This window comes from Lithobates pipiens, unplaced genomic scaffold (genome assembly GCF_037356315.1).
Source record: "Lithobates pipiens isolate NorthernLeopardFrog02 unplaced genomic scaffold, aLitPip1_a1.2 Scaffold_1, whole genome shotgun sequence".
Lineage (NCBI taxonomy): Eukaryota > Metazoa > Chordata > Amphibia > Anura > Ranidae > Lithobates > Lithobates pipiens.
Window position 1 is genome coordinate 98,113,675 of NW_027507685.1, and position 24,037 is coordinate 98,137,711.

The 24,037-nt window shown below is 42.6% G+C and overlaps 1 protein-coding gene across 2 annotated transcripts in view; it reads left to right on the forward strand.

Moving 5' to 3' along the window:
* The window catches only part of PLP1 (proteolipid protein 1), a 52,566-nt gene extending 29,944 nt beyond the window's left edge, over nucleotides 1–22,622 (forward strand). The window contains exons 6-7 of one of the 2 annotated variants that reach the window (XM_077466148.1): nucleotides 707–772; nucleotides 20,301–22,622. In XM_077466148.1, the coding sequence (XP_077322274.1) occupies nucleotides 707–772; nucleotides 20,301–20,453 (219 nt within the window). In that variant the 3' untranslated portion in view covers nucleotides 20,454–22,622. Of the gene's footprint in view, nucleotides 1–706; nucleotides 773–7,802; nucleotides 12,453–20,300 lie in introns of those variants that run through there. The other variant, XM_077466210.1, reaches the window with a different exon arrangement.
* The last annotated feature ends 1,415 nt before the right edge of the window (nucleotides 22,623–24,037 follow it).

Below are 24,037 nucleotides of genomic sequence, written 5' to 3' on the forward strand. Positions count from 1 at the left end.
TCTTGGCCACCATGCTGCAGCTCAGTTTCATGGTCATGGTTCTTATAGCCTAGGCCATCTTTATGTAGAGCAACAATTCTTTTTTTCAGATCCTCAGAGAGTTCTTTGCCATGAGGTGCCATGTTGAACTTCCAGTGACCAGTATGAGAGAGTGAGAGCGATAACACCCAAATTTAACACACCTGCTCCCCATTCACACCTGAGACCTTGTAACGCTAACGAGTCACATGATACCGGGGAGGAAAAATGGCTAATTGGGCCCAATTTGGACATTTTCACTTAGGGGTGTACTAACTTTTGTTGCCAGCGATTTAGAGATTAATGGCTGTGTGTTGAGTTATTTTGAGGGGACAGCAAATTTACACTGTTATACAAGCTGTACACTCACTACTTTACATTGTAGACAAGTGTCATTTCTTCAGTGTTGTCACATGAAAAGATAGAAGAAAATATTTACAAAAATGTGAGGGGTGTACTCGCTTTAGTGAGATACTGTACGCTTTATTGACAAAGATAAAAAAATTACGATACATAAAAAGTATATAACAACTAAAAGTACAGTTAATAGACCAAAAGTGAAAAAATAAGGGTTTATTATTAGGGTTAATAATCTTTAATTAACCTATTATTTGGGTTTACTAACCTTTTAATTAAAAAATAAAAATGAAAGGACAATAATAACTTTTTTTTTATTTATCTTTTTTAGTTTCAGGTGACGTTCCACCTTTTCATTGTTGCGTTTGTGGGTGCAGCTGCAGCTCTTGTGGCTCTGGTGAGTTGTACTAATAATTCTTGTGGGTGACAAAGAAGCAAACCTAAATGACAAATTGTCCTATAGAAACGGGTGACACCAATTCCATAGTGACAATCACCTCTACTGTATTCAGCAGACTTCAAATTAAGGAATTAATTAACTAAAAATTGATACTTCAGTTCTCTGGTACATGCTGGAGGGTTAAACAAAAACATTATTATATATTTCTAGGTTTTCGGGTAAAAATGTTTTAAAGCTGAACTCCTTGCAGATCCAAAAAGGTGCAAATTAATGCAGCTCTACTGTATATATTCATAAATAAATAATTAAATGTATTTTTTGCAATGCAAGCAGTGAATGACCTTGATAATAACCTTGTATGCCCCTGTACAGCAGAGCTTAGACTGGTGGAGGGAGAAACAGCACAAAGAGCCAATCAGGTGTGCTGTTGTTTGTTTTATGTGTTAACAAGGAACATGCTGATAGGAGGAGAGAGCAGAGTGACATAGAGATGAGCTCATTACTCTACTGTTTCTCCTTCCAAAGTCCAGAAACAGGCTGGAAAATGGACAAGACTTGTCAGTGTTGCTGAACTGCAGCAGTAAAAAAAAAAATCAGGGCTGTGCTGTGTGTGTGGCAGAGCTGTGTAAATCTATGAACTGGATAAACACGAACACAAGTGCTTTGGCAGGGGAAGCAGCTCCCTTTATATGCATTCATCTGTGTATTTAGGTGTATGCCTGGAGTTCAGCTTTAAGTATAAAGCGTTGGTATGTCTCTATAGAAATATATCTATATAAAATTATAATTGTGTGCCCAGTGCAAACCTCGATCTACAGCCGGTTTCCAAGCCATTGAGCCCCCGAAACTCATTGGCTTTTGGCATCTGAATTTTTTGCTTGGTGCTCAGTGGGAGGAATGTCGTGTTACATTGGTTCAGTTAGATTTGTGGATAGTGGGAGAAGGACCCCCTTTATATGGGTGGATAGCGGAAGAAGGACCCCTATATATTGGTGGATAGTGGGAGAAGGACCCCCTGTATATTGGTGGATAGTGTGAGAAGGACACCCTATATATTGGTGGACAGTGTGAGAAGGACACCCTATATATTGGTGGATAGTGGGAAAAGCACCCCCTATATAGTGGTGCGTAGTGGGAGAAGGACCCCCTACATATGGGTGGATAATGGAAGAAGGACCCCCTATATATTAGTGGATAGAGGGAGAAGGACCCCCTGTATATTGGTGGATAGTGGGAGAAGGACCCCCTATATATTGATGGATAGTGGGAGAAGGGCCCCTTATAAATTGGTGGATAGTGGGAGAATGACACGCTATATATTGGTGGATAGTGGGAGAAGGACACCCTATATATAGGTGGATAGTGGGAGAAGGACCCCCTGTATATTGGTGGATAGTGGGAGAAGGTCCCCCTATATATTGGTGGATAGTGGGAGAAGGTCCCCCTATATATTGGTGCATAGTGGGAGAAGGTCCCCCTATATATTGGTGGATAGTGGAAAAAGGACTCCTATATATTGGTGGATAGTGGGAGAAGGACCCCTATACATTTTTGGATAGTGGGAGAAGGACCCCTATACATTTTTGGATAGTGGGAGAAGGACCCCTATACATTTTTGGATAGTGGGAGAAGGACACCTATACATTTTTGGATAGTGGGAGAAGGACCCCCTATATATTGGATAGTGGGAGAAGGTCCCCTATATATTGGTGGATAGTGGGAGAATGATCCCTATATATTGATGGCTAGTGAGAGAAGGACCCCCTATATATTGGTGGATAGTGTGAGAAGGAGCCCCTATATATTAGTGCATAGTGGGAGATGGAGCCCTTATATATTGGTGGATAGTGGGAGAAAGACCCCATAGATATTGGTGGATAGTGGGAGAAGGTCCCCTATGTATTGGTGGATAGTGGGAGAAGATCCCCCGATATATTGGTGGATAGTGAGAGAAGGACCCCCTGTATATTGGTGGATAGTGGGAGAAGGACACCCTATATATATTGGTGGATAGTGGGAGAAGGACCCCCAATATATTGGTGGATAGTGGGAGAAGGACCCATTATATATTGGTGGGTAGTGGGAGAAGGACCCCTTATATATTGGTGGATAGTGGGAGAAGGATCCCCTTTACATTGGTGGTCAGTAAAAAAAATTGGCAACATTGGTGTTTAATTAGAAGAACATCTTGTCACATTAGTGGTCAGGGGGAAGACCTTTTTATTGCATTGGTAGTCCATGGGAGGATGTCTTTATACCTTGGTGGTCAGTAGGAGGAATGTCTTGTTACATATGGGGGGATACCCCTTACATCAGAGCTCAGTGACACCGATGGCCATTGCTCCCATTTTTCTGACTGAGCCAAGTGCTGTTGGTACCAGAACCATGCAGGCACTCTCAGGCGGGCAATCAATCCAGCACTGCTTAAGGAACTGCTAGCACCCTTTGGAGGAACCCGGCTTGAAAAAGGCCAACTAGTCCTGAGATTTGTATAGCTCTACCACAGCCAGGCAGATGACACCACAATCTTCATTATAGTGTGTCTCTAACCCCCCCACCCCCAGCCTGCTTACTGCTCAGTGTAAGAGCAGGGGCAGGCTGATGAGGTGGTCACTCTGCTCTCTCCTCCTACCCTTGTCAGCACATTGGCATGCTGCCAGTCTCCCTCAGTCTGAACTATGCAGTAGAGAAGTCAAATTCAGGTATCTACACTGGTTACTGCGTCTTCTATATCTGCTTGGGGTTGAGCTTTAAGCTTTTACGTTTTTATTAGTAGTCTGTTTGGATCTGCTTCTCTGGTTATTTCATAATGTACATTTGTATATGGGCATGCAAACCTTAATAAAAGGGGTAATACATAATGGTATGGTCCACCCTGCAGGATATCCCTCTTATCTACCTCGGCCATAGCTGTGAATGAGGTCCTTCCTAATGAAGGGACATTGACCCAATCTCGGGACACACCTTGGTCTTGGCATTAAAAAGGCCCTTCAATAACACCGAAAGGTTTATCTACATAAATCATTGTAAAAATGCATTTATAATGCTCCCTGTTAGAGCCTTTGTTAACACTTTTGGGTGCGTTTGGACGCTTGCAAATCTCCACTGCCTCCCATTGTGGCCTTCCCGCTACATCACCGGGTCACCAGTATGTCCCCTTTTCAGACACGTGGGAATACTCTAGTAGCCTGGCGGTGATGGGAGTCAGGGACTGGGAAAGGTGGGGGGATGTTCAGGGTTGTAGCCACAGTGTGCAGCAGGGAGATGCAGGTATCCAACACACCGAGCAATTTTGGACGCTGAAGATCATTCTGGTGGCACCTCTAACTCTGCAAGAGAGAAGATTGGCTGCAACAGAGGAGCTAATGGTGAGTATTATAAATGTAAATTTATCCTCCCACACCAGGGGTCTCCAAACTGCGGCCCTCGGGAAGGATGTGGCCCTTTGCTTGCCTTTATTCTGCCCTTTCCATTAACACCAATGATGAGGTCCTATTCCCTTTACTGATACCAATGATGGGACACTATTCCTCCCACTGATACCAATGATAGGGCACTATTCTTCCCACTGATATCAATAATAGGGAACTATTCCTCCCACTGATACCAATGATGGGACACTATTCCTCTCCCTGATAACAACAATGGGGCACTATTCCTCCCCTGGCACCAACAATGGGGCACTATTCCTCCCCTGGCACCAACAATGGGGCACTATTCCTCCCCTGGCACCAACAATGGGGCACTATTCCTCCCCTGGCACCAACAATGGGGCACTATTCCTCCCCTGGCACCAACAATGGGGCACTATTCCTCCCACTGATACCAATGATGGAACACAATTCCTCCCACTGATATCAATAATAGGGAACTATTCCTCCCACTGATACCAATGATGGGAGACTATTCCTCCCCTGACACCAACAATAGGGCACTATTCTTCCCACTGATACAGTGATGGGGCACTGTTCCTCCCACTGATGGTAACAATGGGGCACTATTCCTCCCACTGACACCAATGATATAATTTTTTTTACTCCTACTGAACACCAAGCCTATGTCATTGTGTTCTTCCCACTGATGCTGGGGCATTTCTACTCCCACTGACCACAGTCTGGTCCCCCTAAAGTATTCTTCCCAATGGCACCAATGGTGTGTCACTATTCCTTCCACTGATGCCAATCATGGGACACTATTTGTTCCACTGACACCAATGATGGGGGCACTATTCCTCCCACTGATGCCAGCAATTGGGCACTATTCCTCCCACTGATACCAATGATGGGGCACTATTCCTCCCACTGATACTAGTGACGGGGCACTATTCCTCCCACTGATGCCAACAATGGGGCACTATTCTTCCCCCGATACCAACAATGGGGCACTGTTCCTCCCACTGATACCAATAATAGGGCACTGTTCCTCCCACTGATACCAATGATGGAGCACTATTCATCCCATTGATACCAATGAGGGGGCATTATTCCTCCCACTGATCTCAATTATGTAATTTTTTTTACTTCTGATGACTGCCAAGCCATTGTCATTGTTTACTCCCACTGATGCTGGGGCATTTTCTACTCCCTCTGGCCAAAGTCCGCCCCCCCCCCCCCCCCCACTAAAGTCTGAAGGGCAGTAAACTGCCCCTTTGTTTTGAAAGTTTGGAGACCCCTGTCATTGACTGATTGCTTGTGTCTTGGTTACCTACTGTAGATGGTCTAAGCTTTTTTTAAGGTATCATTTTCAAGAACCGGGCATAAGGAGAAGAAAAGGTAGATGGTAATCAGGAGTATTATTCAGTAGGATAAAAGATAGAACACATGGAAGGAAAGATCTCTACTAGGAGAGTAAGGTGCACAAATCATGAATAAAAGAGTAAAGTAGGTGGAAAGTCCTAAAATGTATACTGAAGAATGTGAAAGTCTTTTTAACATCAGAGTACTAAGAGTGAATCTGTGACCAGGCTATGGGCCATTACTACTTAGAAAGCTTTAAAAGCCCTTAGTGACCTCTATAGCCTTGTGTACTGTACAGCAATTCATCCTACATATTCACAGCAGAAGCACTGCTGTAGTGTAAGTATTTCCTACAGCAGATTAGTCTCTCTGCTCAGCCTCCCAGTCTGTCTGCCAGGGGATCCTCTTAATGGGCCACCTGAAGAACTGATGGCTCCTTTCCCGGTCTCCTGGTCAGTCCTCATTGATATTGAGTTTCTTTCTGAACACCTTACTCCCTCTCTTTCTATTTAGGCCATGCCGCTCAATGTCCTGTTAGCCATTTTATTCTGTTTATAGCAGTATCTTGCCCTTGGCTTCTACTGCTACTCCATGTCCTTATTTACCTCTGCTTGTATTTTCCGACCTTGGGCTGCCAATTCACTGGCCACTCCTATCTTCTCTATAGTCCAAATCTGACAACTTTAGCTACTGATTGTGGTTTGTCCTCCTGACTACGCTTCTGCTTACTATACATTTGTACTGAACCCGCCCTGCTAATTATCTCAAACTTGTCTGCTGTTTCAACTACTGGACTCTGAGCTTGATCCCAGATCATGAAATGTTTAACATCCAGATTCAATTTTATTGAGACTCTTCTATAATAATAATAAAAAAAACTCATCTTGGGGCTTCAAAGGGCCCACTTTTATCAGGGCTTGATAATGTGGAACAAAGTGAGTACTGGACCGATAAAATTGGGGGATCGGGAGGAGTTGCCGATTCAAATATAATCTTGACTGTTGACTACAGATGGCAGTTAAGCAATAAACAGTCAAGATTCCATTTTAATGAGACTCTTATCATAAAAAGCCAACTCATCTTGAGGGTTCAGAGGGTCCCTCATCATGCGCACTGGACTGACCAAATTTGAGGGATTATGACAGGTTGCATAACTGACATCTTTAGACTAATCACCCCTCAGGATCCCTCCAATTCTTGTTCAACAGTACCAAGCCCTGATGAAGGGGAACCCTTTGAACCCCCAAGACGAGCTGGATTTTTATGATACGAGTCTCATTTAAATTGAATCTTAACTGTTGACCACTCCGAATGGCAGTTAAGCAATAAAGTGTGTTCTGGACTGATTTGAGGGATCCTAAGTGGTGATTAGTCTGATGATGGCTCCAGATGCCGGTTAAGCAACTTGAGGCAACTCCTCATGATCCCCCAATTTCATTGGTCCAGTACTCACTTTGGTCGACATTATCAAGCCCTGATAAAGGTGGGCCCTTTAAAGTCCCAAGATGAGTTCAGGTTGAACTGGATGGACTGGTGTCTTTATTCAGCCTTCCTAACTATGTAATAGTACCAAGCTCTGATGAAGGGGAACCATTTGAACCCCCAAGACAAGCTGGCTTTTTATGATGGAGTCTCAATAAAATTTAACCTGATTTTTTTATGTTATTCTTTATACTTAACGTTTCCTTACACACCCAGTTCCTACACAAGGAAGGAACCAACCTCTGGCCACCGCTTTGCCTAAGAAGAACAATTCCCTCTATATTGCTTAAGACTTGCCTGAGAACGCCTACTGCTGTAAAGGTTCGAGTGCCCCAAATCTTTTTACTGTAGCTACAGAGGTCATTGAGGACTTGTTTTGAAGTTTTATATATTGCTTTAATATGAAAACATTTGAAGGTCCAAAGCCTGGTCACAGTTATACCTCGTAATGGCCACATAATGCATATGCAAAGCAGCAAGGAGGGTGCCGTAGATATGCATCCATGGTAGCCAAGGTTTTTGTGCTGAAGGCTCCCAGTCTCTGTTTATGATTGATGCTCTCAGACATTGACCACTGGAACAACCAATCAGTGATCACATGACTGGGATCTGTCCTGCCCCCTGGCATTAAGACTCAGTTAAAGGGTCACCAGGAGGGTTGGTAAGGGGTTAAGAATCAAGCAATGATGCCAATCATTTTTTGGTGCATTGTATCAATATTGTAGGACAGGATATATTATATATTATCACAGACAAAATAATCACTGCTTACACATTGTGTATTCTCTCTTCTGTATGTTCCTTTGCAGCTCACTTATATGATAGGGGCAGCTTTCAACTATGCTGTGCTTCGAGTTACTGGCCAGGCCGGCCGTTCAAAGTTTTAAACTCCGAGCTGGGGACTAAAGTACAAAAAACTGTCTTCATATTATGTTCATAATATCTTCGTTTTAATTCCTATCATTTTAATGGACTCCTAATAATATGGATAGCGGTTTCCATAGCTGGTCTGCCCTTTGTATCCAGCTTACAACGTCCTAACGATGATAGATAAATTCCAACTCTACAACAGAGCACTGTATACCTAAAGAGAAAGTACTGATGTTTTCCGCTCCTCCTGTCACTGAAGCAACGGACATAATTTTATTTGTTGTAGATTAGGATATAATGGGTAAAACTTGGTAGAGTTGACTTCAAAGTATATGTAAGAAATGTGTCTACAAGTCTACGGTATACAGAAGCTAAGTATTGCGTGTTCCAGGTTCAGATGTTAATACGAGCTTGTCAAACAATATATGTATATTGTATCATATCAACTGATACCGATAATACTACACTTGGATGGGTCTTTGTTTCATCTATCAAGCTAAATGATCTTCCATAATAATCATTATTAGTTCACATACTCTTCTTATAATAGTCTACAAGAATCCTTAATTTTAAGAAGCTCCTCAATTCCGGTGTTTGGTTACCCAAGCAAAATACTTCCAAATCTTAAATTTACTTAGCAATATCAAAAACAACTCCAAAATCCAACAACGTTAAGACATTTCAAGGACCACTTCCCAAAATATATTGGTCAACTAAACCTTAATCCTAGCCTTTCATTCTATTGACCATTTTTAATCAAAGATTCTTTATGAGAAATTCTGAAACCCCCTAGTCTTGTCCTAGGCTTAGACTACATCGCAGACTGCTATGGCCAAAAACCACTGTTGCATTTAATGCTTACTATTAACCCTCCTGCTGGCTTGTTTCTCCACCATATCATAATGAAAAAATATGGATTTCAAATTAAACATAATCAAAAAATCTCTTATTTGTATTACGCTTAAAGGCCAACTGAAAGTTCAGTTTAAATCCACTAAATACCTTCCAGATATGCAAAGTCTTAAGAAAGCGACTACAGCTTGAGTAAAAAATCCTGTCCCCTGCCAGCATGCTGCAGAGTGGGACCCTTGCTCTCTCTGAGAAAGCAGTAGATTCTCTGCAGAGGTCCCACATGCTCCCTGTTGAGTTAGAGCTGAAGCTCCTCAATCTACAAAGCTCTTGCTCCCAGCTGATTGGAGAGCTTTACCTTTAACTTAGCATGGGGAGTGTTGGAGCTCTACACAAAGCAAGGATCCTGCTCTGCACTCTGCTGGCAGAGAAAATACTTTTCTACTCAGGCTGTGGCTGTTTTTAGGCTATCTGCCCCCAACATCACCCAGCCATTGACCCACAACTGACTGAGTCAGTGCAGCATGATCTCCAACCCCAGAAAAGAAAATGAACTTTCCTCTATGGAGGAGCAGGTGTCAACAGACATGTGTCTATTGACACCCACCAACATCTGATCTGATCCTTTCTGCTAAAACAGATGGATGGGGATCGTACCTCAGCCGTCTGGTGGATCAGATGGCAGTTGGGTGTAAATGAATGGAGAGATGGTCTGTTTTTATATCCGACTGTTCATAGAGGAGAGTAGGCTGTATCCATGGATGGGCCTTAACACTGAGTGGCTGCATATATGCAGCCCTGTGTAAATTACTTACTGTGATGAGAACACACTCCCTGCATACTTCCAGCATGGTAGCTGGCAGATCTCAAGTATGCATCGGGAGCTTTCCGATAATGTGACAGCCAATAAAAGCAGTCATATAACCTAAATGCCCGCCTCCACCTCCCTGCTTTTAGAACTGTTAAAGGGCTGGGAGGTGGTCGGTGCCAAGGGGTTAAGCTTAGATTTAACATCTGCACAATAGCCTAAGAAGCTATCCAAGCTTACATTAAAGCATTACTGGACTTCTCGTGGGTGCCTCATCTAACTCATTAGAACAGATAAAAGAAGCAATATAAACTGTGGGCATGGGTCACCCCAAAGTCAAAGCCTAGACCAGTGAACATATCAAACTAGTGGAGACTTGGATAGGTCTTACAGTAAGATTGAGTTATTTGTATTTACAATAGGGAAGGAAGTTCTATCAGTGGCTAGAGTTTTTTTTTCCTCCCAAGTCCTAAGGTAATTTAAAAAAAGTAGTTGTTATGCATATTTTGCACTTGACGCTCAAGCTTCTTTTATTCTGCAAGAATCTTCTATGCCAAGTGCTAAACTAATGGAAATACTCAGCTTTACTTGTCTCAGAGGGACCATCTGCTTGGAGAACCTCTTGACTTTTCAGTGTTAACCTCATTTTAAAATTTCTAGTTGCCTAAATTTCTGGTTGGAGAACATCTTGGGTTTTCACTGCTGGCCTTGTTCTTGTGCAGACCAGTTGCCTGAATGTCCTACAATACTGTGTTGGCTTCAGCATTGATACTAACCTGGATCAAGTATGCAGATCATGACATTCACTTGTTCCAGGTGCCATTAACTTAGAAAGATGGGCAACAAGCAGTTTCAGAAGGAAGTCTCCAATTATAGCCTACAAGGTTCTCACAACAGCAGACCTAGCATGAAAATGTAATAAAAAAATCTAAGAAAAAGAAGCATTTAAAGAAAAAAGTACTTCCCAGACCCCAGCTGCAGCCCGAAGGCACTGGTGAAAGTTGGAAAAGTTGGGTGCTCATGAGAAAGATGGGTGCCTGAAGTAAGGGATACCTTCCATTGGCCAACTGAATATATTGGAGGTGCCTAATTTTATTTTCATTAAACCATGCTCAAAGAAGGAAAACAAGGGTTTCTTTTCGAAAGTTTGTACCCCAATATTGTGAGTAGACCAATGAAAGGTTATTTTGTTACCAATATGGATAGAAAATAAAACAATGATAATCTTGAGGATTGAAAAGGAATATTATCGTCTAGGAGACAACACTGGGACTGTACATTGAAACAGCCTAATAGGAACCTATCCATTATGGTCTATTGCGGTGATGGCAAACCTTGGCACCTCAGATGTTTTGGAACTATATTTCCCATGATGCCCATCTACACTGCAGAGTGCATGAGCATCATGGGAAATTTAGTTCCAAAACATCTGGGGTGCCAAAGTTCACTATCACTGGTCTATTGGATAACAGCTAAAAGTTTGCTTTCTTACCAATATGGATAGAAAAGATAAAGATGATAATCTTGAGGCTTGAGAAGGAACCTATCCATTATGGTCTATTAGACACCAGCTAAAAGACAACATTGGGACTGCATTGGAACAGTCTAAAATGTATAAACGCTATTTATTAAAATTTTATAAATACATTTTAAAATATTTGCACAGCTTTAGTCTGAATTAGACTGAACAATCAATATAGAATTATTTAATGTAAATTCCAGTTTTAAAAAGTAGAGACAAGTAATGTATATGCCATAAACTAAAACCATCATAGTCAATTTTTGAAGGCATGGATGAAATTGGTCCAAATTATAATTCTACTGCTGAGATTAAAAATAGGATGCTTTTTCTTTTTAAGCAAGCATGTCTTCTCCATATCTGGTATAACATCTTTAAAGCTGAACTCCTGCTAACATTAATTTCTTATTAGTGAGCTGTGGCGATCTCCTTGTGGACCTCAACCCTTCCTTTAGTCTTCTCAGTTTTGCCTAGTTAGTAGATTTATTTATTTAATATTATTGCAGAGGGGGTACAGTTGACCAGTCACCATTGCCCTCTGCCCTTAAACAGGGTGACTGGTCATGAAACAGCCCCCCCCCCCCCCCCCCGTGGTTTTCAGAAGGCATTGCTAACTAGAGTTGGTGGATCCCCCAGTCTATAAATGGCCAATGGATGCACAATTACTTCGCTGGGCAGTTCATGTAAATGCATTTTGATTAAGGTTGGGGAGAAGAGTTCAGCTTTAACTACATTCGGAGATGCCCCCTTTTTCTTAATTCTGTAGACTAATACAGCGGACACATTGGGCAGATGCAAGAGACAGGTACACCTAGCATAGTCTAGACATGAAAAAACAGGGGATAGACTTGGGACTAGGAATCTCCATATCGGAGATGAGCCCTACATTATTTATTCCCCTTCCACTAACCAGCTTGTAATACATAAGCTTGTTATATCCCTGTATTTAGGTAAGGCATTTAAACTGTCAAACACACACTGTATTCCCCATTCCCCATAGAGGACCTCAAAATGTATATTAACTGTAATAAGCATCAAGTCTAGTACATAACGGCGCCAACTAATTGAAAAAACCAAACTGCCTTCTTCTATAATCAATAGATTGGCGGGATCTAATGTGTTTTTATAAAATGCATTGATAACATCTGACAGTTAAATGTACTAGGGGCTTCCAAATGGTGCTCAATCCAAATGTGAGCTTATCTGTATGTGTAAGTATAATATATACATCCATATACACATACGGCCCGACACAAAACAAAGGACTCAGTCCGTCAGGAATTTGTTTGTTTTTTTGTTTTTCAGCTTTTTTGTGTTTTTCCTATTTTATTTGGTTTATGAATTTGCTTGCTGTGAATCGCTAATTGTGAAATGTAAAAGATTTTAAAACAATATTAAATTTTTTCTTGGTTATTTTATTCTCTATGGGTGAATTTATTAAAATGCTGAAACGAATAAATGTTGTGAAGATTCAGTTAGAGAATGTATGGATTACATTTAGTAGGGCAAGGGTAAGAGCTAAGTTAGACCAGGGAAATACGCATGCAAGCCCAACTGAAGTCTGATTTCATATTCCTTCAACTCTTCTGGGAAGGCTGTCCACAAGGTTTAGGAGTGTGTCTATGGGAATGTTTGACCATTCTTCCAGAAAATCATTTGTGAGGTCAGGTACTGATGTTGGAGAGGAGGCCTGGCTTGGAGTCTCTGCTCCAATTGATCTCAAAGGTGTTCTATTGGGTTGAGGTCAGGACTCTGTGCAGGCCAGTCAAGTTCCTCCACCCCAAACTCGCTCATCCATGTCTTTATGGACCTTGCTTTGTGCACTGGTGTGCAGTCATGTTGGAACAGGAGGGGGCCATCCCCAAACTGTTCCCACAAAGTTGGAAGCATGAAATTGTCCAAAATGTTTTGGTATGCTGATGCCTTAAGAGTTCCCTTCACTGGAACTAAGGGCCCAAGCCCAACCCCTGAAAAAAAAACCTCACACCATAATCGAATGGACCAGCGCACAAAGCAAGGGCCATAAAGACATGGATGAGTGAGTTTGGGCTGGAGGAACTTGACCACCCTGCACAGAGTCTTGACCTCAAACCAATAGAACACCTTTGGGATGAATTGGAGCAGAGACTGTGAGTCAGGTCTTCTTGTCCAACATCAGAGCCTGACCTCACAAATGCTCTTCTGTCAAACATTCCCATAGACACACTCCTAAACTTTGTGGACAGCCTTCCCAGAAGAGTTGAAGCTGTTATGGCTGCAAAAGTGTGAGCCAACTCCATACTGAACCCTACAGACTAAGCCCCTGTACACACGGTCGGAGATTTCCACAACCAAATCCGTCGGATTTTGCCCGTCGGATCTTGTCCGAAACTGTTGCATACACACGGTCAGACAAAGTTGGCGAAAAAAATCCGATCTTTCAGAACGTGATGACGTAATTTCGTTACGATGGGACTACATTCAGGCTAGTAGCCAATAGCTTTGATGTAGGAATTTGATCTGAGCATGCGTGGCACTTGGTCCGATCAAAATTCTCTACACATGATCGGAGTATGTCCGATCGGCCCAGTTGGTCGGGAAATATTTCCAACATGTTGGAAAATTGGGTCCGACGGATATTCCGACGGAATCAGTCTGATGCATACCACACACAGTCGGATTATCCGACGACACGGTCCGATAGGACACATACCGACGGATTCTCCGACCGTGTGTACAAGGGCTTAGACTGATATGCCATTAAAGTTAATTTGCATGTAAAGGCAGGTGTCCCAATACTTTTGGCAATATAGTGTAATGCCCCGTACACACGATCAGACTTTCCGACAACAAAACCGTGGATTTTTGTTTGAAAGGCTGTTGGCTCCAACTTGTCCTGCATACACACGGTCACACAAATGTTGGCCAACAATTATGAGGGTAGTGACGTACAAGACATACGTGATATCTCCATTACGAGCACTAGTTTTACAAGACCTAAGGCATAAGTTAGACTTCAGTTGGGCTTAAATTTGTATTTCCCTGGTCTGACTTCATTTTTTATATATATATATATATATATATATATATATATATATATATATATATATATATACAGTGCCTTGCGAAAGTATTCTGCCCCCTTGAACTTTTCAACCTTTTGCCACATTTCAGGCTTCAAACATAAAGATATAAAAATTTTATTTTTTGTGAAGAATCACCAACAAGTGGGACACAATTGTGAAGTGGAACGAAATCTATTGGATTTTTGAAACTTTTTTAACTAATAAAAATATGAAAAGTGGGGCGTGCAAAATTATTCAGCCCCCTTGCGTTAATACTTTGTAGAGCCACCTTTTGCTGCGATTACAGTCGCTTGGGGTATGTCTCTATCAGTTTTGCACATCGAGAGACTGAAATTCTTGCCCATTCTTCCTTGCAAAACAGCTTGAGCTCAGTGAGGTTGGATGGAGAGCGTTTGTGAACAGCAGTTTTCAGCTCTTTCCATAGATTCTCGATTGGACTCAGGTCTGGACTTTGACTTGGCCATTCTAACACCTGGATACGTTTATTTGTGAACCATTCCTTTGTAGATTTTGCTGTATGTTTGGGATCATTGTCTTGTTGGAAGATAAATCTCTGTCCCAGTTTCAGGTCTTTTGCAGACTCCAACAGGTTTTCATCCAGAATGGTCCTGTATTTGGCTGCATCCATCTTCCCCTCAATTTTAACCATCTTCCCTGTCCCTGCTGAAGAAAAGCAGGCCCAAACCACGATGCTGCCACCACCATGTTTGACAGTGGGGATGGTGTGTTGAGGGTGATGAGCTGTGTTGCTTTTACGCCAAACATATCGTTTTGCATTGTGGGCAAAAAGTTTGGTTTTGGTTTCATCTGACCAGAGCACCTTCTTCCACATGTTTGGTGCGTCTCCCAGGTGGCTTGTGGCAAACTTTAGACAAGACTTTTTATGGATATCTTTGAGAAATGGCTTTCTTCTTGCCACTCTTCCATAAAGGCCAAATTTGTGCAGTGTACGACTGACTGATGTCCTATGGACAGACTCTCCCACCTTAGCTGTAGTTCTCTGCAGTTTCATAGTTAGTAAGGTTGAATAAAGACACCAGTCCATCCAGTTCAACCTGAGTGTCTACAGTTATCCCCATCCCTGTACATTACACACTCACATTGGTCCCTGCCCTCAAGGAGCCCACAATCCAAGGTCCCCATTCATATACTAGGGCCAATTTTTTGAACAGAAGCCAATTAACCTACCTGCATGTCTTTGGTTTGTGGGAGGAAACCGGAGTACCCGGAGGAAACCCACGCAGGCACAGGGAGAACATGCAAACTCCAGGCAGGTAGTGTCGTGGTGGGGATTTGAACCAGTGACGCTTCTTACTGCTAGGTGAGAGTGCTAACCACTACACCACTGTGCCACCTTCATCCAGAGTGATCATGGGCTTCTTGGCTGCATCTCTGATCAGTCTTTTCCTTGTCTGAGCTGAAAGTTTAGAGGGACGGCCAGGTCTTGGTAGATTTGCAGTGGTCTGATACTCCTTCCATTTCAAAATGATCGCTTGCACAGTGCTCCTTGGGATGTTTAAAGCTTGGGAAATCTTTTTGTATCCAAATCTGGCTTTAAACTTCTCCACAACAGTATTACGGACCTGCCTGGTGTGTTCCTTGGTCTTCATGATGCTCTCTGCGCTTTCAACAGAACCCTGAGACTATCACAGAGCAGGTGCATTTATACAGACTTGATTACACACAGGTGGATTCTATTTATCACCATCAGTCATTTAGGACAACATTGGATCATTCAGAGATCCTCGCTGAACTTCTGGAGTGAGTTTGCTGCACTGAAAGTAAAGGGGCCGAATAATTTTGCACGCACCACTTTTCCGTTTTTTATTGGCTAAAAAAGTTTAAGTTGTCCAATAGATTTCGTTCCACTTCACAATTGTGTCCCACTTGTTGGTGATTCTTCACAAAAAATAAAAATTTTATATCTTTATGTTTGAAGCCTGAAATGTGGCAAAAGTTTGAAAAGTTCAAGGGGGCCGAATACTTTTGCAAGGCACTGTGTGTATATATATATATATATATATTAGAGGTTTTAACAAAATTGTACCATATCTTGTTTCTTTTTTTTCACCTCCTGATAGTAACATTACATTTTCGAACCTGGACAACATGCTATAGAGAAGGACCCTTGCTTTCTGTGTAGAAACAGTGGACTTTCTGCAGAGGTCCATCATATGGGACATAGCTAGAGCTGTCCAATCAGCAAGGAGTGTGTGCTTTGCGGATTTCATAGCTGGTGAGAATACTTGTATAAGTCTATTCCTTCAGAGCCCTTTCAATGAGCTCTGAAGGAACAAAATCATACTTCTGAGGTCCTCCTTGTGCTCCTCTCCTGTAAGCTCCCACTTGTTCGCTCCCACTGCTCTTACCTTCTTAAAGCGGGAGTCCGCCGTTTTTTTTTTTCTTTTTAAAAGCCAGCAGCTACAAATACTGCAGCTGCTGACTTTTAAAATGGTGACACTTACCCGCCCAGCGCGCCCGCGATGTGATGTGATCTCGATCGTCTCTCGGGTGCTGCCGCCGCCATCTTGGGTATAGGAATCAGGAAGTGGAGCCTTTCGGCTTCATTTCCCGGTTCCCTACTGCGCATGCGCGAGTCGCGCTGCGCAATAAGGATGGTCCCCGCAGTCTCTGGGATCCGTGTGTTTCCCAGCAGGCAGCGGGGGACTTTCGGAAAGGGGCGTAGATTCTGCGTAAAGGGGCGAACCTTCTGCAGAATCTACGCCGGAAGTGGGTGCAGATACCTGTATTGTACAGGTATCTGCACCCCCCTCCCCCCTGAAAGGTGCCAATTGTGGTGCCGGAGGGGGGGAGGATTCCAATGAGCGGAAGGTCCACTTTAGGGTGGACCTCCGCTTTAATCTGATTTTTGCTGTGCAGGGATTGTTAGGGTGATAATACTGAATTGTGTTTTAATTCATTATAGTGGTATTGTAGAATACATTCAAATGATTGTGTTTGCTATTCAAAGGCAAATGCATGCATGCAAATGACAAATGCTGCATTTGATTCGCATTGCTTGCAATTCAAAGAGCATCTCAGTAGGATCTCCCACATTTGTCCCAAGAACTTCTCAACGAAAATCAATAAGACCTGTTGTAAACGCATGTCAAAAGCAGGAAGACCATGCCCATTGCCATGAGCCCTAGGTTTGAACTCAAGGTGGATATTAAAATAATAATGAATACAGTTATGTGTCAATGTATTGTAAATGTAACTAGTGTAAATACCTGAATATGACTTAGTAATAGCCTATTGCAATCCCTGTACAGCAGTACTCAGACTGGGAGAGGGAGGGGGCAGGACTAGGATCCAATCAAGTGTGCTGCATTCCTGTGTGCTCACAAGGAACATTCTTATGGGAGGAGAGCAAGGAGATGACCTCGCCAGTCTGTTGGTGCTCGTTCTCTGTCTAATCAGAGGCTGCAGGTGGGCAGGTGACCTAGCTGCACCAAAGAAAGGTCAGTAATTCTAATGCCCCATACACACGATCAGATTTTCCGACAACAGATGTTGGATATGAGCTTGTTGGCGGAAAGTTCCGACCATGTGTATGCTCCATCGAACATTTGTTGTCGGACTTTCCGCCACAAATGTTGGCTAGTAGGTTCTCAAATTTTCCCACCAACAAATGTTTGTTGTCGGACTTTTCCGATCGTGTGTACACAAGTCCGTCGGACAAAAGTCCACGCATGCTCGGAATCAAATAGGAGCCAGAGATATAACTAGCGTTCGTAATGGAGATGTCAGGTACGTCTTGTATGTCACTACGTTCGTAATTGTTGTCCAACATTTGTGTGGCCGTGTGTATGCAAGACAAGTTGGAGCCAACAGCCTTCGAACAAAAATGCACGGTTTTGTTGTCGGAAAGTCCGATCGTGTGTACGGGGCATAAGAGAAACTGTAATGTTCTGAACATCTGAAATTGTGCCAAATGGTAAACAAACCTTTTCACGTGAAATGAATAGAGCAGAGTTTTATGAAATTAGAACAAAGGTCTTATTTAAATGACAACATATAGAAGACAAAAATGTTTTCATAAAATGGACATTGTATTCATTTCATAATTTTTTTTTTCCTAATTTTGTACACATAAATTGTGTAAAGAATTCTGTTTTTACTATCATATTTTCATGTATGTTTGTAAATGGTTCCATTATACACTAAATGACCTGAAGTTTGTGGAAACCTGACCATTACACTTACATGAGCTTGTTGGAAAGCCCATTCCAAAACCATGGCCATTATTATGGAGATGGGCCCCCTTTGTGCTTATAACATTTCTGGGAAGACTTTCTACAAGATTTTGGAGAGTGTCTGTGGGAATTTGTGCCGATTTGTGAGGCCAGGAACTGATGTTGGAGAAGAAGACCTGGCTTGCCATCCAATTGGTTAGGTAGGGTTGAGATCAGGGCTTTGTGTAGACTAATGACTTGGAGGAGGGACCTTATAGTTTTGGCCATATAGTGTATCTCTATTCTTTAATGTAGGATAATTAACCTAACAATTCCACCTACATTTTTGGACCAGGAAGTATAATCAAAGTTCAACCCAAGAGGTACCCAACCCTTTAGTCTGTAAAGTGTCTAAGTGAGTCTGTTGAGGTTCAGTAAGGTTGAGGTCAGGGCTTTGTGTAGACCAATGACCTGGAGGAGGGACCTTATAGTTTTGTCCATATAGTTTATCTCTATTCTTTAATGTCAGAGAATTAATAATTAACATAATAGCACCTACGTTTTTGGACCAGGAGGTATGATCAAAGTTCGACCCAAGAGGTACCCAACACTGTAGTCTGTAAAGTTTTCTAAGTGAAGCTGTTGGGGTTCAGTAGGGTTGCGGTCAGGGCTCTATATAGGACACTTGAGTTCCTTCACACCAAACTCATCATAGTTTTTATGGACCTGCCTTTGTACACTGGGGCATAGTCCAATTGGAGCAGAAAGGGGTCTTGCCCAACTGTTACCACAAGGTTGAAAGCAAACAATTTTTTAAACTGCCTTTCTTAATCAGTGTTCCATGGAGCCCTTGGGTTCCTTGAGCAATAAGAAATGTATAGCTCTCAGGTGAGTCGTTATGGATATCTGTAAAGTGGGGGGGGGGGGGGGGGGAGCGCTCTTTTCACTGGTGGTCAGTGGGAAGATTCCAAGACTCGAATGCTATTTCAAGGGTGCCTCCATGTTAAAAAGGTTGATAAAGGCTCTTTGTATGCTGTAGCATTAACTGTACCCTTCAATGCAACTCAACTCATTTGAATGGGGGCCCACATAGTGTATATGTGGTGGTTAGGTGTCTACAAACTGTGGCCATATAGTGTATAATAAAAAAGAGATACAGATTTAAAAAAAAGAAACAACCTTTGAACTACAAGCTTTTGTCACCAATGAAGCCTTGCTGAATTCTGGTGGACTTTTTAGAGGAAAAAAAGACAAAAACACCCCACTCCAAGAATTAAACATATGACTGGTCTTTGAATTGCTTCCTAAGTTGTAATATAATTCTAGTCTTAATGTTAATAGGTCTACTTAGATCTTTCATTTCTCCCTGTATGCTCAAACCCTGGTCCTAAAATCACTTCTCTCTGTTGCCTACCACACATTCCTAATGGCCAGTCAGGTAGCTCAGTGATGAGCCAATAGGAATGGAGGGGGTGTCAGGTAGGCTCGTGGTTTGGATGTTGAGGGAGCAAGCATGTTTAGATCCACTGTTGACTGACTCAATTTGAGGTCCTATCCTCAAGATGTCCTTGCTCCTCTACCTGCAGTGGTGATGGACAAGTCGTCGATGATGGGGAGGATAGTGTTAAGTAAACATGTTGGCACCATTCTATACATTAATCTCCTGGGAGTCTTGAAGCCATGCTCCCAGGGGGTGGGCACTTGGCTCCCTGGTCTACAGGAATTGGGATGAATGATGGTGGGTAATTCAACCTGGAAAAGGAAAGATGGCCGAGTTTGGAGGAGGATGAAGAGTGCAGTTCCGGAGCGTGGGAAGGGTGAGTATTGCTTTTGGACATTTTCTTTAAAAAAAAATGGAAGGGGGAGGATTTTTATATATTTTTTTTATATTTGGAGTTGGGCTTTAGGTGCGTCTTCTTGGACATCTAGTTTAGGTACCAATAAAAATAACCATTAAGATTTTTTTTTTTGTTAGGAATTTTTGAACCCAAAGGCAGACACCGGTCTCCCTTTTCTTTCAGATAAACGCCCTCATGTGTCTGTCGGCCAACAGGGTATATCATCAACAAGCACTAGAGGCTGGAAAAAGGCGGGAGACTCCACAGGCTGAGAGCTCAGAACTTACTGAGATTCTTCCGGAGCTCCCACAACGAAGCGCAGAGAACCTGGTATAAAAACGCCTTTGTTTGGGGTGTCCCAGGTTGGGAGCATGCATTTTATTGTCAGCTGTATTTGATAGGAACATTTAATTTGTCATATGGTAGTTGTTTTGATGTTGTCAGTTCTATTATTCATTTATTTATTTTTAAGATGATTGATTTTTGTTTTTTATGACAAAGGTTTCATCAGTTAGCCCTCTATTCAAAGGAAATTAATTGAAATGGAATGATCTGATACTAAACCGACTGTTCTACAAAACCCATTGCTCTTTTATTGTACAATGGAAAACCAACATGGGAATTCAAACTTTTATGACTTTGTTTTAACATAAACCAGGTTCTCTATTTTTACAGAAAGACCAAAAAAAGGAATCGCACCACTCCAAGCTCACTCGGCTGCACAAACCAGCCTTGGGTTCAAGGGCTTCTCTGGGGTTCATATAATGCCCAAACCTCAGGATGCCATACCAAGGCAAGCCAAACTCAATGTATGTTGGTACTTAATATAAAAAAAACTTAGTATAAAAACGTAGTACTTAGTATGAAAAAAAAAAAGCTTTATTGTTCGAGGCAGTTCACACACCCGGACTCCTAAGAACATGCCCACATGCTATGTGTAGGGAAAAGGTTCTTGGGAGAAGTAGTTCTAGTGCAATAGGAACAAAACAGCCAGCAACTGACCCTTTTAGACCTTTACAAGCCTTATGATAAAAAAACTGTTTCTTGCTACAAAGAATGCTGGGCTACTATAATGTTTTATTTCTCAAACTTTCCCACAGAGGATCCTCTAAAATAATTTTGGGTTCCTGAGGAACCCTGGGGTTTAAACCAATTCACTGGGTTTCAGTGAGAAAATGCCCTTTATTTTGGTGGTGTGTGTGGGGGAAAATGCCCCTTACATTGGCGGTCAGTGGGAAAAATGTCCTTTACATTGGTGACCAGAAGGAAAAGTGTCCCTTACATTGGTGGTCAGTGAGAAAATGCTCCATACACGGGGATCAGTGGGAAGAATGGTACTTACATTGGTGGTCAGTGAGAAGTATGTCCCTTACATTGATGGTCAGTGGGAAAATTGCACGTTATATAGGTGGTCATTGGGAAGAATGTTCCTTACATTAGTGGTCATTGGGAAGAATGTTCCTTACATTGGTGGTCAGTGGGAAGAATGCTCATTACATTGGTGGTCAGTGGGAAGAATGTTCCTTACATTGTTGGTCAGTGGGAAGAATGACCCTTACATTGTTGGTCAGTGGGAAGAATGCCCCTTACATTGGTGGTCAGTGGGAAGAATGCCCCTTACATTGGTGGTCAGTGGGAAGAATGCTCCTTTACATTAGTGGTCAGTGGGATGAATGCCTTACATTGGTGGTAAAAGGAAAAATGCCCCTTACATTGGTGGTTAGTGGTATGAATGCTCTATACATTGGTAGTCAGAATGTCACCTTACAGACAGCTAAAAAGATCATTGGTGTTATGCTTCTAATTTGGTCATGTTGTGTTGGCTCTGGTATCATGCAAGCATATCAAATAGGAGGTCACTCAGCCACAGCTTGAGGAACCTCTTGCAACTTCTGAAGGAACCGTACGGTTCCACTAAACCCTGGATGAGAACGACTATTGCAAGAGAGAACGCAAGAGGTTTGGGTTAAATTTAGGCAATGCCTGGACATACACTTTAAGCCTTATTTTAGGGTCAAACACAATAGAGATGAGTCTGGTGGGGTGTGTGAACCATCTAGAACAATGACACTTTGTTGAACACCAACTGATGTAGCGTGTGGCCTGCCTTTATATTGCGTCACAGAAGGACTAGTCTACAATTTGCAGTGGTATTTACACCTTGTATATCAATGCTGAATATAAATTACATTCAGAACTCTAAAATGAGAAAGCATTTGTAGTAATACAATTTGGGTGTTAAAGGGATGATCCACTTTGTAGCCTATATTAGTAATAGGACAACTGGCCATGGGTCAGCAGTCGCCAATAAGACTTTTATTCTTACAGTTGAATATAAATGTTTGAAACCAGTGAAACCAAGTGGCTTTTCTAATTTAACAAATGTCAATTATGTCATCAGCCCAGGCGCATTTCCTCATTATATCTGATGTGTCCATTCCATGCCAATCTAAAATGTTCTTTTATTTTGTGTTTGAAATAAAATTCTTTTGGACTGTATTATAACCAGGAGTTCCGTCATTCTTCTTCTTTGCTCAAGATATGTTCTACCTACAAATGCTAAGCTAAAGTTCTCTTCATGTTAAAAAGGGCTCACGCTAACCTGCTGCTGTGCTCCACATATTCCCAATCTTTTAAACTCCAAATGTGTCATGAAATGCGCTGATTGTAGAATAATAGGATTTTTTATACTCACCGTAAAATCCTTTTCTCTGTAATTCACTGACTGACACAGCTCCTCTCTGTAACAAAATGGGTTGTTAGCCCTATCACTAGGAGATACTAGGCAAAGTTGTAATACAACACTTCAGAACTTTAGTTGTGCCCAGGGGGGCGGTCCCTTAGGCTACAATCCCCACAGTCTGCCCCAGCAGCCTCAGTACGTCAACAAGCAGTATAACGTAAAGAGAAAAAAGGAGGGGCGGATGCTGTGTCGGTCGGTGAATTACAGAGAAAAGGATCTTACGATGAGTACAAAAAATCCTATTTTCTCTCTTTCTCTTTCTCTCTTCACCGACCGACACAGCTCCTCTCTGTAACAAAATGGGACGTTCCCCAAGCAGTGCCAAACGAGGGGTGGTAAAAACAGCATAAAAACTTCATCCACCATGGCAGTTGGGAACTAGTGAACGATGGGTACGATGGTATGTCTTCCGAGAAGAAGATTTCCGACAGAGTCCGACAGACCCCGATTCCTCAACACCTGGCTCTCAATAGCCATGCCGTTAAAGCCAGCGATGGTAAAGCAGGATGAAGAATTGGACCTTGAGATAGGAGGTCCTCTCACAACGGCAGTCGCCAGGGAGCGTCTACCACCAGACGCACCAGGTCTGCGTACCAAGGATGCTGAGGCCAATCCGGGGCAACCAGTATTACTGGGATCTCCTCGGCTTCCACTCTGTGAAGCAAAGGTGGCAACAGTTTCAGTGGAGGAAATGCGTAGATCAGCTGTTACTGATCCCACGGGGCCACCAGCGCGTCCGACACGTCTGCCCATGGATCTCTTGTCCTGGACACGAATCTTGGCACCTTCCGATTGAGACGGGAGCCCAGTAGATCCACATCTGGTGTGCCCCACTTCAGGCACATGTCTCCGGATGCAATGCCCATTCTCCTGGGTCCAGCATCTGGCAGCTTAGATAGTCCGCCTGCCAGTTCTCCACTCCCGGGATGTAAATGGCCGACAGGGCCGGTACGTGTCGCTCTGCCCACCGAAGTATGTGAGTGACCTCCGTGCAGCGGCTGAGCTTCTTGTTCCCCCTTGGTGATTTACGTACGCCACAGCCGTGACGTTGTCTGACTGTATCCTGATCGGGTGCCCTTGAAAACTCCTCAACCATGTGGGGAGACACAGCCTGATCGCTCTCAATTTAAGCAGATTGATTGATTGGCAGCTCGGATTCTTCCATCGACCAGAGGCC